The 17,246-nt window shown below is 49.3% G+C and overlaps 1 protein-coding gene across 43 annotated transcripts in view; it reads left to right on the top strand.

The window, feature by feature from the left end:
* Positions 1-17,246, top strand: part of MICAL2 (microtubule associated monooxygenase, calponin and LIM domain containing 2) — a 237,285-nt gene that overhangs the window by 103,929 nt on the left and 116,110 nt on the right. For all 43 annotated transcript variants that reach the window (XM_081543143.1, XM_081543130.1, XM_081543115.1 and 40 more), the window contains 8 exons: positions 1,254-1,354; positions 5,902-6,159; positions 7,329-7,444; positions 8,316-8,442; positions 9,516-9,606; positions 10,658-10,805; positions 11,831-12,030; positions 12,559-12,665. In XM_081543143.1, the coding sequence (XP_081399269.1) occupies positions 1,254-1,354; positions 5,902-6,159; positions 7,329-7,444; positions 8,316-8,442; positions 9,516-9,606; positions 10,658-10,805; positions 11,831-12,030; positions 12,559-12,665 (1,148 nt within the window). The remainder of the gene's footprint in view (positions 1-1,253; positions 1,355-5,901; positions 6,160-7,328; positions 7,445-8,315; positions 8,443-9,515; positions 9,607-10,657; positions 10,806-11,830; positions 12,031-12,558; positions 12,666-17,246) is intronic.

Below are 17,246 nucleotides of genomic sequence, written 5' to 3'. Positions count from 1 at the left end.
TTAAAAAATATTTCCTTCCAGCATATTATGCCCTTTTGAATGATTTAAGAATTCTCCAGTCCTCCTTTCCCCTCAAAAACCAAGACAATAAACAAACCACCAAATATAAATTATGACAGGATGTTGAGTATGTTTTTCCAAATATTTCAATGAGCTCCCTTTACACTTTGTTGCGGCCGTCACCTTTGGCCGTTTTTCGACAACAATGCCCTCACAGGGTGACAGCAATGAATTTCCTGGATCCTCTTAGGGGCCCTATGCATGGATGGCTGTTTCCTATTTAACAGTAATAAAGGGGTTTCCATGGTTACCCAGTACACCTCTGTGATAACTGCTAAGTTGCCTTAAACCTGTTCCTTTTTCTCCTAAGAAGCCACACCAGTGGTTCTCAAACTTGAGGGTGAATCAGAATCACCCGTAAGGCCTCTTCAAGCACAGATTGCTGGCAAGACCCCCAGAGTTTCCCATTCTGTAGGCTGGGGTCAGGCCCCAGTTATTTGCCTTAATAAGTTTTCAGGTGATGCTGCTGCTGCTGGCTAGAGAGCCTACTTTGAGAAACACTGAGCTAAGCTGTTATTTTGTAGCATTATTTTAAATGGAGAAACCTAGTCTAAAAAGTCTTTGGCAGTTGGTGGAAAGTACAAAAAGATACAACCCAGTCCTCTGAATTGGTCTACCAGGGCCACCTGGGTTTTCACACATAACAGGAGGATGGTAGAAAAGTGTCTTAGTCTTTGGAGAATTCACACAGCTCTTGCATCTCTGTTCACATGGAGGAAATGGTGGATGGGACTTGGATTCAGACAGGCTATGGTTCAAATCCTGCTTCTGTTGCCACTTAACTGCCATGCCACGGACAGCACTGTGCCTTTCTGCAGCATGTGCTCAGCTCTGACATGGAAATACTGGTCCACAGCCCTGAAGAGCTTTCTGAGTTTTAAAAGAAATAGAGGCTTAATCGTATTGTATTATATAAATGTATCAAATCAGAATGTTGAACACCTTAAACGTGCACAAAGTTATATCTCAATTTAAAAAGAAAATAGTGTCTTTGTGGGACTATGAAGCCTGTGTTGACTTGGGTAAATTACAGCACTCGACTTTATCTTTGCCAGCCTTGTATATCTTCAAAACTTGTCTAACACAAATATTTTGCAGATAAATAATGAGACCTATAAAGAGGCAAAGCAGGACTCCTAACACACAGTAGGCACTGAAGAAGTAATACTGAGTCCATAACCTTCTCTTTTCAGGGATTGATCTTGAGAACATTGTTTACTACAAGGACTGCACCCACTACTTTGTCATGACTGCCAAGAAGCAGAGCTTGCTTGACAAAGGTGTCATCATTAATGTATGTATCTCTTATCTCTTGGCTGTGTATCCATCCTGTCTTTCCCTTTGGGACCTGGGCTGGCAGCATCAGCGAGTGTGGGAGCAGATGTTATTCTGCCAGAAACTGAGTCAGGGTGAGGGGAAGAGGGACCACATCATGTAGAGGAAGGGACCACCCCCCACCAAGTCCTCCTTGGTGGCACATGAATGTTGAATGGAGGAGCCCACACTAACAATAAGAGGCAGGGGTGTTTCTGCAGAAAGCTGGACTGGGGGGTTGCTAAGATTCTCACCCAGGTGTTAGTGAGGGTCTTTACCATGTGTCTCATTTATCCCTTCCTCCTTTTCTGGGCTGTCACACACAATTTGCAGGCAGATGGTGGCTCCTTGTCCTAGTGGGACATGGGCACATTTACTTGTGAATTTCATGCTGTGGCCCCATTGTCATGGTCTGGGGGAAAGCTTTATTACAGTAAAGAAGACTCAAGTTGAATCTTGGCTCTGCCATGTATTAACTCAGAACTGACTAAGCTGCTTGTCTTCTCTGAGCCTCAGTCTTCTCATCTGCAGAATAGGAATAATAGTCTCTATCTAAAAGGATTGTTCAGAGGAATACATTTTAAAATGTATACAGAGCATTTGACATGTTACAGGTTTGTAGATTCCCTCCACAACTTCTCTGCCTGGTTTGGACACCTGTTTTTTTTGTCCTGCTGTCTTTCCTGGCCTCTGTTTCCTGCATTTGTACCTTCCAGCTTATACAGAGAGCAGGGCTGCAAGGAAAGAGCACATGGAGTGACTGGCCCTGGGCTGACAGCTTCTTTGGTCAGGGTTCAACCCTTCCAGAGCCGTGGTTGCTGCCGCCACTGCTGCTGTGGCCTTAAGATAAGGATCGTGCAATCCAAGGTCAGCCTGCTCTCAGGGTGTCGGCCTGTAGCCCAGGCAGCGTGGTGGCCATTCACTGACGCTTGTCAGAGAAGAATGCGCCTATCCTCATGCCAGCTTGTGCTGGCAGCCAGCTGGGCTGCTTTAGTAACCCAGCCCTCCCCTGGGCCTCCTCTGCATCAGCTCAAGGCTTTGCTGAGAGCCTGAGTTGCTGGACAGGAGGCTGGGAATGGGAGGAGGGGATGGTGAACGAAGCCAACTTAGCCCAATCAGCAGATGTGGGTTTCAATATCTGATGCCCCACTGCTGACCCAGTCTGGGGGAGGTAAGGCCATGCCCCCTTTTTCCCTCTGCTCCACAGATGTGCCTCCCAAAATTACCTCCCCCATTGGGATGCCTGTGTCAGATAGTGAAGGACTATTTAGGGCCCAAGGTACAGGTACAGTGGGTACCTTAGCTTGGAAGGAGCTACAGAAGTTCTTCTTAGCCCATCTCTGGGGAGTCAAGCCAAGTGAATTAGGATTCCTGTGTCACTGGCTGAGAACTCTGGCCTTCTGGGATGCTGAGGTTCCTTCTGGTCATCCCTGGGTGTTTGTCCTGGCCACAACATGTTGCTCACGGTGACTTGATTTTTTTGGCGTTGCCAAAGCCCCTCCATTCTTCCCTCAGGCTCTGTGCCATGGCACAGGTGGGTGGGGACTTTGAGCTTTGGTCCCATAATTACTGCAGGAGCTGGGGCCCCATTGTTGTCCCCATCAAGGCCTTCCTTCTGCCTCAGAGAATCTGGGAACATCATCTGAGCTGGTGCAGAGGGTCCTTGAGGTATAAGACATGAACTCTAGAAATTGGAGGCCAGACTGGACATGGGAGAACTAGACACCATTTGGTTCAGGGGTCCTGGATTGAGTCTCCAGGTGTCCAGCCAAGCTCTATAGTATTTGCACAAGCTGAAAGCTGACCTGTCTACCCCAATCTACGTAAATGGCCATTCTTTACTTGCTCCCAGAGAAATGGCAAATCCTGTTTTCCTGTTTCTATATGGGCTAGCATCTTCCTTGAGATACATAATGTGTTGAGTGAATGTTTGTTGAATGACTAACTGACCTGCTTCCTCATCTATCCCTGCTGATTTCTGGGCCTTTTCCCATGACTACTGAAGGGAGAGTAAAGTTTTTGCTATAGGAGCCCTGCCTCTGGGCTCTGAGCTGCGTCTGTCCCTCCAGGCTCCTGCCTTTGCTGGCCCATGAACATGCAGGCTTGGTCTTAACCCCAGTAGAAGGGAGCTTGGTGGCCAGGAGTGTGAGGTGGATGGATGCACATCACAGCTGGTCTCCCTGTGCTAAATCTGCCCTCATCTGAAGCAGTGAACAGGTGTTGCCTAACCTTCTTTTCTGGTCTACAGCCTCCTTCCACCTCCACACCTTGGGGAACTATTCTTTCTGTTGGATTCCCCACTCTTCTCTCATGTTTTCTGCTTCCCTCTCTCCCTCCCCACCTCCATCTAGGACCCAACTTCTCTTCCATGGGCCTGTGCAAAATGAGGCCCAAATGTACCTCCTGCCTGTATCTTCATTTAGCACCCCTTCCTCACTCTACCCTCTTTTTTATAGCCCCATTCCCACTTTTTTTCTCTCATCCTTGTACTCGCCTGTTTCCTACAAGTCTGTTCTACCATCTACCCTCTCACCTGGGACCTCCAGCCCAGCAAGACCCCTTGGCTCCTCCCAGCAGCCCTGGGGGAGGTGGCTGTCATCCCAGCACAGCGGGGGCCCGCCCCTTGGCCAGATCCCCAGTCTTGCATGTGGCATCGGCTCCGGGTGCCACCTTCACCATACAATGTCCACATTCATCCATCACCCAGTCCTCCATAGCGGTGCTTGTGGCATGTTTTGAAGAGGGCATATTTTTGAGATTTCTCCATTCACTCTGGAGAAGGCAATGGCACCCCACTCCAGTACTCTAGCCTGGAAAATCCCATGGACAGAGGAGCCTGGTAGGCTGCAGTCCATGGGGTCGCTAAGACTGAGCGACTTCCCTTTCATTTTTATTTTCATGCAGTGGGGAAGGAAATGGCAACCCACTCCAGTGTTCTTGCCTGGAGAATCCCAGGGTCGGCGGAGCCTGGTGGGCTGCCGTCTATGGGGTCGCACAGAGTCGGACACGACTGAAGCGACTTAGCAGCAGCAGCAGCAGCAGCAGCAGCCATTCACTCTCCCATACCCTCAGGGAGGAGAGTGATCTTGTGATGTAAGAATAGGTATGAGAAAGGAAAGCGAGTAACAGGAGCTCCAGCTGTGATCCAACAAAGGGCTCTTGGGCCAAAGCTGGGTTCAATTTAGTTGATGTGGTTTGGATGTGGAAATATTGGAATTTGGGGGAAATCATGGCTGTTGGGAAAATTGCCACAATAGGTTGCTGTTTGTGGTTGAGGCTGTGCCATCGAAGACCTTTGTAAATGCTCATGCTGTTACTTTTGGGGTGTCTGGGATGCACTTCAGGACATACTGCGGTTTGGCCGTTGTTATTTATTACAGACTGGAATCTCAGTCATTATAAACTTCCCAACTCCTAGGCCTTGGGCTAGGGAACAATGTACACAGTCTCATTCAGTTCTCACATGGTTCTATGGAGTAGATTTTGTTAATCTCATTTCGCAAACTCAAATTTTACAAATGAGAATACAGAGACTCAGAAAAGTTCAATAACCTGCCCAAATTTACAATCAATGCGATCAATAAACAGAGATGGAATTTGACCTGTTGATCTCACTGACGAAAGGCCCGTGTTAGTCTTACACACTAGTCCTTGCCCCACCCCACCCCACCCCCGCCCCAAGGGGTTTGCATTTTCTGTGTCACCTTTTGGGAAAGGTGGTCTTTTCGTTTCTGTAGCCACACTCTGAGCAGATTTGGCTCTGGGAGATGTCCTAAAGATCATCGCCAGTGTCCCTCCAGGGTGGATATCCTAGTCCTCTAAGCCCAGGGTTCTCTGCCTCCCAGTGGGAAAGGGCAACATTGACACTGTAAGAGCAAAGCAGGGCCCTGAGGAATCCTTAGCCTCGTGAGAAAAGGGGTAACTGATCTTAGAGAGAAAGCTTGAGAATTATGCCAATTACTCGTTTCTTTTTCGGACTTGTTTGACCACTAGCCCCGGCATTTCTGAACCACATTAGCTTAGCTTAGTCCATTGTAACATCACTCCTACTCACTTGCTTTTTTGTCTTTTAATTTTATTGAACGTTATCATAAGAACCAGCCATATGACATATGCTTCTGTACTTCTGCAGGACCATTATTTACACTGTTCGTTACAACACACTGCTCTCTGTCAAAATTCCTATGTCAGACAGTTCTTTTAGAATTTAGTGCCAGGAAAAAATTGCCTCCCCTAGGAATTTCTATGCTTCCTTCTTTCTGATAAGGAAAGCCCTGTAACATATCTCATTTCCCTTTTGCCTTGGATGCCAGGAAGCTCAAAGCCAAATGTGATGCTTAATCATAACTCTCAACATTCCAGATGACTGGTTTGGTTCCTCTCTGTTCTCTGGGCCCCAAGTTTCTAGTTCTGTCTCAATTAGCCTTTCTGCAAATCCATTCCAAGCCCTTTTGCAAAGAAGTAGATATGACTCCTTGCCCTCGTGAGGGGCAAGTTGCTACACTGTGCTCTTGTTCTTTCCCCCAGGACTATATCGACACAGAGATGCTGCTGTGTGCAGAGAATGTGAACCAGGACAACCTGCTTTCCTACGCACGCGAGGCTGCAGACTTCGCCACCAATTACCAGCTTCCATCTTTAGATTTTGCCATGAACCATTATGGGCAGCCCGACGTGGCCATGTTTGACTTCACCTCCATGTACGCCTCCGAGAATGCGGCCTTGGTGCGCGAGCGGCAGTCACACCAGCTGCTCGTAGCCCTAGTGGGCGACAGCTTGCTTGAGGTACCTCCTGCATTTGGAGTCCTCTGCTTCCTGCTGGAAGACAGATCCCCGCATTGCTTTTCTAACTGGCAGCATCTGCTGTCCTGAAGCCCAGGGGAAGGACAGGCTCTCAGCCAATTGGCAGGACTCTGCCTAACCCATCCTGGCCTCAGAGCCTGCCCTTTGACTAAATTCAGAGGCGTCAACTCTGCCTATGTACAGGCAGGAACACTTTCCCTTGCCCCTCTGGTTTCTTCTGGGCTGGCTTCTCGGTTGAAGCACAAAATTAAGCGGCCCTGGTCTGGACTTCACAGGCCATCCTTCTTAGAGCTTGTAGATCCTGAGACTTCTTCCTCCAGTCTGTGGATCTCTGTGGACTTTCAGCATAGAGTTAATATAGGAGCAAGAAGGGAGTGTTGGTCCCAAAGTCCATGGCCTCTTTGCTCAAAATTCCTCCCAGAAAATCTGCAGATGCTAGCATTCTTACATTAAATGAATGCTTTCAGGAGGGGGAAATTTTTATCTTAATGTAAGCACTGACCAAAAAATGTTGATGCATGTATCCTACGTTAGCATCAAATTTCAAACCACGCTTTGGGTGCACATGGAACAGTTTAGTTACAACTTAGCTTCGTGAATCCATGCTTGTTCATCCCGGTGTGCAGACTATGACCTAAGCTCCTTGCATAAGCTCTCAGCACCCCCTCTGCTTCTGTCCCAGTCCTCCTTCCCAGCTTTCTGTCTCAGCACTCACCTCCCACGCTCTCTGCTACACCCAAACCAGACAGGCTGTTCTTCCATCAGGCTCTGTCATTTTCCTACCACCAAGCCTTTGCTCTCTGTTCCGAAATGGATCAAGATCAGAATCCTATCCATTCTTTAAATCGGCATGATTGTACCTCTTCCATGAAGTATTCTGTGATTATTTCTGTCTCCCTCCCCCAGGGTGGGAATTTTCTTCTGCCTTTTTGAGCCCACAAAGCAGTTATGCTGCTCCATGTCATAGCACCCTTGCATAGACTTTATGCTACAGTTCCTTGTGCTTGTGGTGAATCCCAGTGATGTGCCTGTCACCTCTCTGTCCTCCCAGTGCCTCCCATGGGCCTGGCAAACACCAAGTGCTGGATAGAATAGGATGGCAGGCTGGGAATCGCTGGAATCAACTGGAACTTTGTATGTGTCCTTTGTAGCCATTCTGGCCCATGGGCACTGGCTGTGCCCGCGGCTTCCTGGCAGCCTTTGACACTGCGTGGATGGTAAAAAGCTGGGACCAGGGCACTTCTCCCCTGGAGCTTCTGGCTGAAAGGTGAGTACTGACAGCAGGATCCTCAGCTGGAGGCAGGGCCGAGTCAAAATTCAGGCAGGAGAGGGAGCAAGGCTGGATGAAATCTGGAGCCCCTACCCACCTCTCTCTGCCTTCCCACATGTGGCTGATTGACCTTTGGTGTCCCTAAGGAGAAGTTCTTAGGGACTTCTCCTAATCATGACCTACCTCCATCATGATCTACTTCCCTAGGGGCCAGGCTCTTAAGTCTTGGATGCCAAAGAGAAATCTTCATCTTTCAGGGCAGCCCTAAAGTTGGGGTTCTCAGCACTGCTGAGGCACTAAGGAGCCAGAAGAAGTCTAGGGGAAGCTTTCATTGCAGCGCTGAGTCCCACTCTGTTGAGGGTTGTGTGCTCTGACCTCCTAGGCCTCTTCCACTGCTGAGATCCTGGGCTTCCTCCTAGACCCCTGCTGTAGGCCACGTGGCTGTGACAGCTGGTGGACTGGGAAAAGTCAGGGCTGACGGGTGGGGACAGGCCTCTGCTGGTCTTGGGTGTGGAGACCTGTGGTCATGGGGGAGCAGCCACAGGAGGCGGAGTGGCAGTTATAGCAAAACCACAGGTCGCTGGGCTGCCAGCTGAGTCCCTGCCCTCTGTCCAGGGGAGGAGGCCAGCACTACCACCTCCCAGGCTCCCTCCTGCTTCCTCCCGACCCTGTTGACCCTCCCCCACTTTGTAAATCTCAGGAGCCAGGAGGGCCAGGCACTGCTGGGAAGGGTTATGCAAACACATCTAAGAAGCTCTTGAAAACAGGGGAAGGGGGGCAGGGGTCAGGGGTAGGTGGAGGGAAGGGGTGGGACCAAAGGCCCAAGGTTGCAAGAGCAGTGTTTGACCCCAGCTCTGCCTCCCTCCAGAGAAAGTCTTTACCGACTGTTACCTCAAACAACTCCAGAGAACATCAACAAGAACTTTGAGCAATATACATTAGACCCGGGGACGCGGTACCCAAACCTCAACTCAAACTGCGTCAGGCCGCATCAGGTAAGGCCTTGCCCAGAGTCCTGTCTGGGTCACTGTGCACTGAATGGTAGGAAGGGGGTGGTCACCTAAAATCTTGGCACAGTCCTGGGACCGAGTCACCAATGCCTCTTGGCTTAAAGGTGGGGCAATTCCTCTCTCTAGGAAAGTCACAGGATAAAGTCAGTATCTCTACCCCACAGGAAAGAACTGGAACATGTAGGTGTGTGTCCACATATGTACATGTATTTACATATGTTTCTTAGTCACTGAGCACATGCACTGCTGAGCATGAAAAGTGAAAAGTGTTAGTCACTCACTCATGTCCAACTCTTTGCGACCCCATGGACTGTAGCCCGCCAGGCTCCTTTGTCCATGGAATTATCCACACAAGAATTCTGGATCGGGTAGCCATTTCCTTCTCCAGGGAATCTTCCCGACCCAGGGACTGAACCCCAGTCTCCTGCATTTGGACTTCCCAAGTGGCACTAGTGCTCAAGATCCCTCTTGCTGATTCAGGAGACATAAATGAGAGACGTGTGTTTGATCCCTGGGTCAGGAATATCCCCTGGAAGAGGGCATGGCAACCCACTCCAGTATTCTTGCCTGGAGAATCCCATGGACAGAGGAGCCTGGTAGGCTACAGTCCATGGGGGTCACAAAGAGTCTGACATGACTGAAGTGACTTAGCACATGCACTCCTGCACTCCAGGCAGATTCTTTATTGTCTGAGCCACCAGGGAAGCCCATTGCTGAGCATAGCTCTCTTGAATAATCTGCTTGATCAAATATCAAGTCCTTTCCATCCAAGGTCCTAGAGTCTATTTTTTCTCTCACTGTTTTAGAGTCACACAAACTCTGACCTCTTCAGTCAATAGCATAAAGAATGGTGTGAATTTTAAAAATCAGCCAATTATCTGTATTCACACTTGACTTCCCCCACATTTGGATGGATAACAGATCCTTAGCTCTGTATCAGGTTGCTGGTTTCCTTGCTGAAGATCGTGCCCTTCAGTGAGAGAGGAAAAGGGTTCAGAGGCCCTGAGACTGGAATATGGGGAAGAACTGGCAGACAGTTGTGTTCCCTCTCCCCCTAGGTGAAGCATTTGTACATTACTAAGGAGCTGCACCAGTATCCTCTTGAGAGGCTGGGCTCGGTGAGGAGATCCATCGGCCTCTCCAGGCGAGGTAAGAGACCTTCCTGGGACCCCAACTCTGCAGGGAGCAGGCCTGCTGGGAGGCAGGCGGGGCCCAGGCCCTGCAGCTGGCCTGGTTCTGATCCAGTGACCTTGGCCAGGTGCCTCTCATCTCTGTCCTTCTTCATATGTAAAACCAGGACAGGACAATACCGACCATAGCATCACTGTATAGAGTAGAGGTGAGTGCTTGGTACATTAAAGTGAGCTGGAATGACCTCCTTGGGACTTGCTTTTCTTTTCCTGTTGTTTCCAGTCTGAGGAGTCTTGACTCCTCAGTTAGATAACAAGCTCCATGTGCTTCGCTCTTTTACTGGTCTTCCGGGGCCTGGTGCTCAGTGCAGTAGGAAAGGAGGGTTAAATGGCTAACTTCTCAGTGTCCATCCAGCTGTGCCCAGGTCACCTTCCTGCTTAAAGATGCACCAGCTGCCCAGACCTTGTGTTCTGCCTGCCACTCCTCTCTGCCCTCCACATTCACATGCCCCACTGCTACTGGCCCTTTGATAAACCATTTCACATAACATGGCAGCTTTTTCTAGATTCTTTGCCATATCACAGTCCTTGTCTCTTCCCTGGAGATCTCCTTCTGTCTTAGACACTCTTCTAGAAGCAGCTCATATGTACCTCCTCCATGATTCGTTCTTTGGTGAATTCCCTGGCACTGCCAGACTCTAGCAAACCTGCTCCCCTGGCATCGGGTTTCTCCATCATTGTCACCCACTTCTGCATCTGTCTTCCCCACAGGATAAACATGCTGTTGACAGTGTCCATGTCTTCTTTACCTCTGTGTTCCTGACCTCTAACCAGGACCTGGACCGAGTAGGGGTCTTAGGGACTCTTTACTGAAAGAGACCATGCTTCCTGTCCCAGCATCCTTCATGCTCTCAACAGGACCCCCTCAGGCTGCACCTGTGCCCACAGCACCTCACTTCCATACTCTTCCTCCTGGTCCCCACCCATGGTGGCAGATGGAGGGGGTCCCCAGGGTAGCTGCTGAGATTTCTGCAAAGCACTTCACCACTACCCATCTCCTCCTGCTGCAGAGTCGGACATCCGGCCCAGCAAGCTCTTAACCTGGTGCCAGCAGCAGACCGAGGGCTACCAGCATGTCAGTGTCACCGACCTGACCACGTCCTGGCGGAGTGGCCTGGCCCTGTGTGCCATCATCCACCGCTTCCGGCCTGACCTGATGTGAGTCTGGGGCCCTGTTGGAGCTGGCAAGCTCCTCACTTCTCCAGGGGACTCTGGAGACAAGGGAGATCAGGGCTGTTTTACATGCAGAATCCTTGGTTCAGTATTCTCATCACACAGTTTGGATTTGAGTTTTTTCTTCAGTTTACTCTTTTCCCTTTGCACTGGTTACTTTGCCTGTAGCTTGTCTGATCTGTGAGGAGCTAAAGTGGCTCAGATACACAAATTGATTGCACTTATATTCCGAACCCTCTTCTTTTGGGAAATTTGAGCATTTGTACCTTCAAGTTCTAGCCTCAAGAGAGGACTTAGGGGCAAGACTTAATTCTGGGGACTGATTTGAGGTTTTACAGCTGAAAGAATTAGATTTGAGACTCAGATCTTTTAGCTGTATACTGTTGGGCAGGCCCCTTATCTTCTCTGAGTTTGCTTCTTCATCTATAAATTGGGAATAATAGCAAGGTCATTAGGAAGTTTGGATTATGTTTGTGTAAACGCGTTATGGTGTCAAAAGCACTATATGTCCATTCTGTTGTTTTTAAATCAACTATAGTGTAACCTCACACCCATGAGCAAATTTGTCCAGAAGGCTGGATGGCAACCTAGTAAAGGTTCCCAACTGGTACCTTTAACAATTGAGGTCACCTCAAGGAAGGGACAGGGCTCTCACTTGTTACTTTATATAACTTGATCCTTTATTTACAAGAAGCTCATATTAGTTTTGTAATTAAAAGGAAAAGAATATAAGGGAACTACTTAAAAATAAAATAGCTCATAGATTTTCCAATCATTTTCTTATGTTTTCAGCCCAGTGACATTCTCATGGCCCAGATCTGATTTGGTCCCTCCCTGAGTGAGAACGGGATTTACTTCTTCTGGCCTCGCCCTGCTTAGGGGTCGAGGGTGGTGGTGGAGGGATCCGAGTGGGAACAGTGTCCCCTGCAGTGCTCCTTATGGCTGAGGTTGTTCAACTCTTCACCCCTCTCCATCCTCTCCTTGAACTTCACTTCATTCTGATTCTCCAGCAACTTTGACTCTTTGAACGAAGACGATGCTGTGGAGAACAACCAGCTGGCATTTGACGTGGCGGAGCGAGAGTTTGGCATCCCCCCAGTGACCACAGGCAAAGAGATGGCATCGGCCCAGGAGCCCGACAAGCTCAGTATGGTCATGTACCTCTCCAAGTTCTACGAGCTCTTCCGGGGCACCCCTCTGAGGCCTGTGGGTAAGGACCTGCTTTTGGACGAGGCTTTCCCTGCCCCTGAGCCGTCTCTGCTCTTTACCTACATCTCGCTGCTCTTCACACTGGTGGCCTCTGTTCTGGGGCTGACCCCTGCCCTCCCTTTGCCTTTGAGCCTAAATAGGGGTGGACCCTGTGCCTGGGTTCTATTCCCCGGGAGAAGGGAATGGCAATCCACTCCAGTATTCTCACCTGGGAAATACCATGGATGGAGGAGCCTGGCAGGCTACAGTCAATGGGGTCGCAAAGAGTCGGACACACCTGAGTGACTAACACTTTCTGTGTGTGTAAGTGGGTCCTGTGTGGCAGGTGTCACATGGGGCTGGTCTGCACCTGCCCTTGTCACCAGGAGGTCACTGACAGAGTGGCACCAGCCCCCTACACAGGCCACTGACAGCTTCAGTTGGGAGTGAGGGAGTTACTTTGGAGGGACTTTGTCTCAGCGACACCCCCTGAACTCTGGGAGAGCAGTGGCAGGATCTGAATCTCAGTCTTACTTTTATTTCCTAACAGATTCTTGGCGTAAAAACTATGAAGAGAATGCCGACCTCGGCTTGGCCAAGTCAACCATTCCTCATCACTATCTCAACCTCACGTTTCCGAGGAAGAGGACTCCGCGAGTAAGTTTCAGTCTGAGGTTGTTTAATCTCTCTTTGCATGTGGATGGGGTGAGGAGAAGGGAAATGCCGCTGGCTGGGTCTGTTTGTGCTCATAAATTACACAGATCGAGCGCTCATGGAAGACGTGAGTAGAACTCAGTCAACTTCCCTTGCACCAGGTAGCCAGCTTCAAAGCCTTCAGTGTGGTTATAGGAAGAGCAGGGTAAAGAGTGAAGAGGACACGCCAGTGAGTATTTTTTAAAGTAAAGCAGATTAGCTCTGCCTCCTAAGCAGGGAAGAGGCGATGATATCTCACTTTGCTCAGCAGTTTACATCAGGAGCATGATGGCTATTTAGTAGCAGCGGTAGATGAAGAGGCTACATTTACACATTCTGTTCCATTCTTTTTTTTTTTTTTAATTTATTCATTCAACAAATGTCTATTGGGCCCTACTTCATGCCAACTTTAAAGCTGAATGTTTTGTTTTTGAGGGGAGCAGATATACAGAGATCATTAATAAATGGGCCTTTGCCTTTGAGGAGTTCAGAGCCTAATAAAGAGGTTCCCAAACGTTCCTGACTCAATGGCACCTTTCACGTCTTCGTCACTTTTTTCACACTGCTCCTAGATCAAAAGAAATACCTGAAAGTTTCATTTGTTAAGTATTTACATCCAAATATAATAACTTGGTAGGGGTGTTTTGCAAGGTGTGTGAAAAGCATCACCATGCTTCCCTAGAAAATTTAAAATATCCTGCAGCTCCTCTGTGAATTTACTATGGTGGCTTGGGAGTGCCTTGGTACATAATTTGGAAACCCACAGGCCTAGTGAGAAATTACAATTTTTTAAAAATTATTTATTTTTGGTTGTGCTGTGTTGTCATTACTACATGTGGACTTTCTCTAGTTGTGGAGAGTGGGGTTGTGGTGCTTTTTGTCGTGGTGCTCAGGCTTCTCTTGTTGCAGAGCATGGGCTCTAGATCATGAGGACTCAGTAGCTGTGGAGCATGGGCTTAGTTGTTCTGCAACATGTGGAATCTTCCCGGACTAGGGATCAAACCTGTGTCTCCTACACTGGTAGGCGGATTCTTCTCCACTGTCCCACCAGGGAGTCCAAGAAATTATAATTTTATATGAATGGCTACATATCCATGGAAGGTATAATACAAGTTGCTTTGATTGACGTGCCCCATTTTATAGATAAAATGTGGAGACTCAGAGACATTAAGCTGCAAGGGTGTGTGCTGAGCTTACTTTCCCCCGCCTTCACCAGCAGAGGATTGCAGGCTTCTGCAGACATCTCTGTGTCTCTGGATTGTCGACAGGCTCTTAACTGCTGGCCAGTCACGCCTTGTCCTGCCGGCCCCTCTGCCCAGGGTGGAGCTCGGGCCGTGTGGCCTCCTGTCTTTCCCTGGGCTGTGTGATCAGTGGTCACTTTTTCCACTGTGGGCTGTGTTCCCTGGAATGTAGCAGTGGTTGTGCTGACTTCAGGAGCCGGGTACTTAGTTCTCTGCAGGCCCTGTCTGTAGGAGGGGACAAGTTGGGGGTCTGGGGAGGGAGGGTGAATGGGTCAGCTCAGGTGTAAGCAGAGCAGCTTTCCCTACTGCCCTGTCCCCCTCTGCTCCCCGAGCTGCTCCACTCAGAGGCTCTGTGGGAGGCACTGTAACCCATCATACGTCACACTGAGTGAAAGATGTTTTCTGGAGCCCAGTTTTCGGCTTGTCCCAACCCAGCCCAGCTACTTTTCCTCTGATGACCGAGGACCCCCTATTTTGGGCTACTCCATCCCAGACAAGCCAGTGCAGTCCCTCTGGAAGCTCTCTGAGCCAGACACTTACCACTCTTCTCCATTCACCCGACTTCTCCCACCACTTAACCCACAGCTGGGAACTGGAGAGGAATGTTTAAACCTTTCACTCACCACACCTCTGTTTACAGAGTGACCGAATTGAAACAGCCTGGCCAACTCTGGCTCAGGAGGTGGGAATGGTCAAAAGTCGGCCGTCAGCCAGGCTCTCCGAGGGCTTGCTGGAGCCTTGCTCCACTTTGCCCTGGCTCTGGGAGCAAATGAAGTGGGGATGTGTGGGCTCTGCCTGGCCCAGCCCTGGCTGGTTTTGGCCCACCTCCAGAGTGTGCTTCTTGGCTGCGCATCTTGAGAGCACTTGAAATCCACACATCTGATTCCCTCCCACGGCCGCATTTAACATCTGAAGTTTGTCCTGCTCCTCAGATAGGTAGGGAGGTCAGGTCATTGAAGTAAGTGCCTGGTGTGGGTATTTGTTGTCCCGCCCTTTCTCCTCAAACAGATTGAATGCTTCCTCTAGGCAGGTTGGTGGGTTTATAAGGCCACTGAGTCACATTCTGCCCTGGTACTGAAACACCCCAGCATATACTGTCTGCCATTCAACTCCAGTGCAATGGTCAGACCACATGCAAAGTACCTTCTCCCCTTTTTATCTTGTGTCATATGTCTGGATCCTCTTTTGGCTTGGAGATACCTGTTTGCAATGCTCTTTGGTCTTAACATGTCTCACAAGCGAGGGGTACTGAGTCCACTCCAGGTTGCCGCTGAACACACACAACGGAGGTCTACACGGGAGACTGAATACTGTACATATACATGGGGCTCCCCCACAGTTAAACCCAGAAGATGTCAGTGCAATTAAACACGTAGTCTTCACTGCCCTGGTACATGTGCCGTTACAGACTGGAGATGCAGGCTAGGCTGTTCTTGCGTGATTTTCTACACCAGGGCTCGAACACACAATCTGTACATATAGGTGCATCTGTATTCCCCTCCCCCTCCCCCATCCCTCCCTGCCCGTCCTCCCTCCTTACTAACTTCAGAGGAGCATCTTGATACAGGGGTTGAGCCGCCCACATTTGTTCACATGTGGTGTCTTAATCTGAAGCGGACTCTTTGTTTCTCTCCTGAGCCAGGCTAACACTCTCCCTCCCTCCTGGTTTTTGATGTTGGTGTTAAATTCTTCTTTTCTCCCTAATCTTGTTTTCCTGATAATATCCAAATTCCAGCAAAAGACAACAACTTTGGGCAAAACCGAAGGCTTTTCCTCCATCCAGGAACTTATTTTAGAGAGAATGACTTTCTCATCCCATGCCAAGAGTGCTGTACCTCTGGTGAGTGGTAACCAACTGGGGCTAGTTATCTCTGAAGACTGGATGGCCCACGCCTGGGGAGAAGGAGAAGAGTTGGGGATTCCGTTTTCTCTTAAAAGGCCCTTGGTCTACTTCTGCAGATCTGCCTCTGTCCCGATCAGCGTCTAGCAACCTAGTGGTGTGGGACAGTTCCTGGAGACCCAGAGCTCTTGTCACCATGCTCACACATATGTGCACATACATATGTGGTCTCTGTCCTTCTGTGTGTACATATGGCCATGTACACACACTTGTCACCATACTCATAGGTGAAATCTGAACACACATATGTGATCTTTATCCTGTGTGCGCATGTGGATGTATATATACACATGCACACACTACCTGTCTATGCTTTTCTCATCTGACCCCACGTAGGTAATGCCTGGATTTATGGCCTCTTCAGTCACAATACATATGACAGACATAGTCAAGGTGTTTGGTCTTTGTTTTCCCCATTCTGAACCCATTCCTTGAGGGACACAGCAACACAGAACTTGTCATTTGTCCCTGGAAATCCCATCCTAGCAGCCAGGTCAGTGGCCCCAGGATTTATCCTGGTCTGTTGGCTGATTCTGACCCAGGTCCTCCTCTACTGCTGGTCCCTGGTGGAGTGGGGTTCACAAAGCATGATTCAGATCAGTGTCTGGTCTGAGCCGGGGGTGGGAGGGGCCCTTCTAGCCCTTCTCCTTGACCCTCCTCCACAGACACTTTCCAAAGATTCAGGGGCCATTATGTAAGAAAGTCCCTCCTCCATCCGCCCATTTATTCAACCAAGATTTACTAAGTCCCCATTTTATGCCAAGTTCTCATTGCTGGGGCACAGCAATGAACAAGAGGGCCAAGGTCCCTGCTAGCAGGAGCTGACCTTCCAGTGCAGCTTCCTAAGTTCCTCTCACTCCCCTTCTCCAGCTGTGCTCACAGAACCACCCCCTCAGCAGCCAAAACTCCCACTAGGTTTTTCGCACTTCTCAGTTCAGAGACTTGAAGACGACTTAGGGAGTCAAGAACCCTGGGTCCTGATGCTGCCCTGCTTGGCCAGTGTAGGCCCTGAGCAGCGTATCCACCCACACACCACCCTGGGCACCTGTGGTCTGCAGGTCTCTGTGGACGGTGGTCACTCCTGTCCTCTCTGTTACCGCAGCCTGGGATTCTGCCCTGACTTATAGAATGAGGATGCACTTTAAAGCCAGGCCAACAACTGCGTATTTTGGTCTGCCGGGGATTCAGCACACATTCGATCCTCTCTAAGTTTCTTTGCTTGGCTGCAAAATGTAATGTAATAATAAACATTGCATTGCTGTGAAGACAACGTTGAACCGATGTGAGCTGCACATTTGAGCTCCTTCTCTGGCACATGAAAAGGGCTCTGTACATGATGGTTCCTGACCTGTCCTTTAGGAGTGCTGACTAAACAAAGATGCTCATTTTCTGAAAAGGGAAGAA

The sequence above is a fragment of the Giraffa tippelskirchi genome, chromosome 11 (assembly GCF_054371585.1).
Source record: "Giraffa tippelskirchi isolate mGirTip1 chromosome 11, T2T-mGirTip1v1.2.pri, whole genome shotgun sequence".
Taxonomy (NCBI): Eukaryota; Metazoa; Chordata; class Mammalia; order Artiodactyla; family Giraffidae; genus Giraffa; species Giraffa tippelskirchi.
This window is presented reverse-complemented; position numbering and strand designations above follow the sequence as displayed.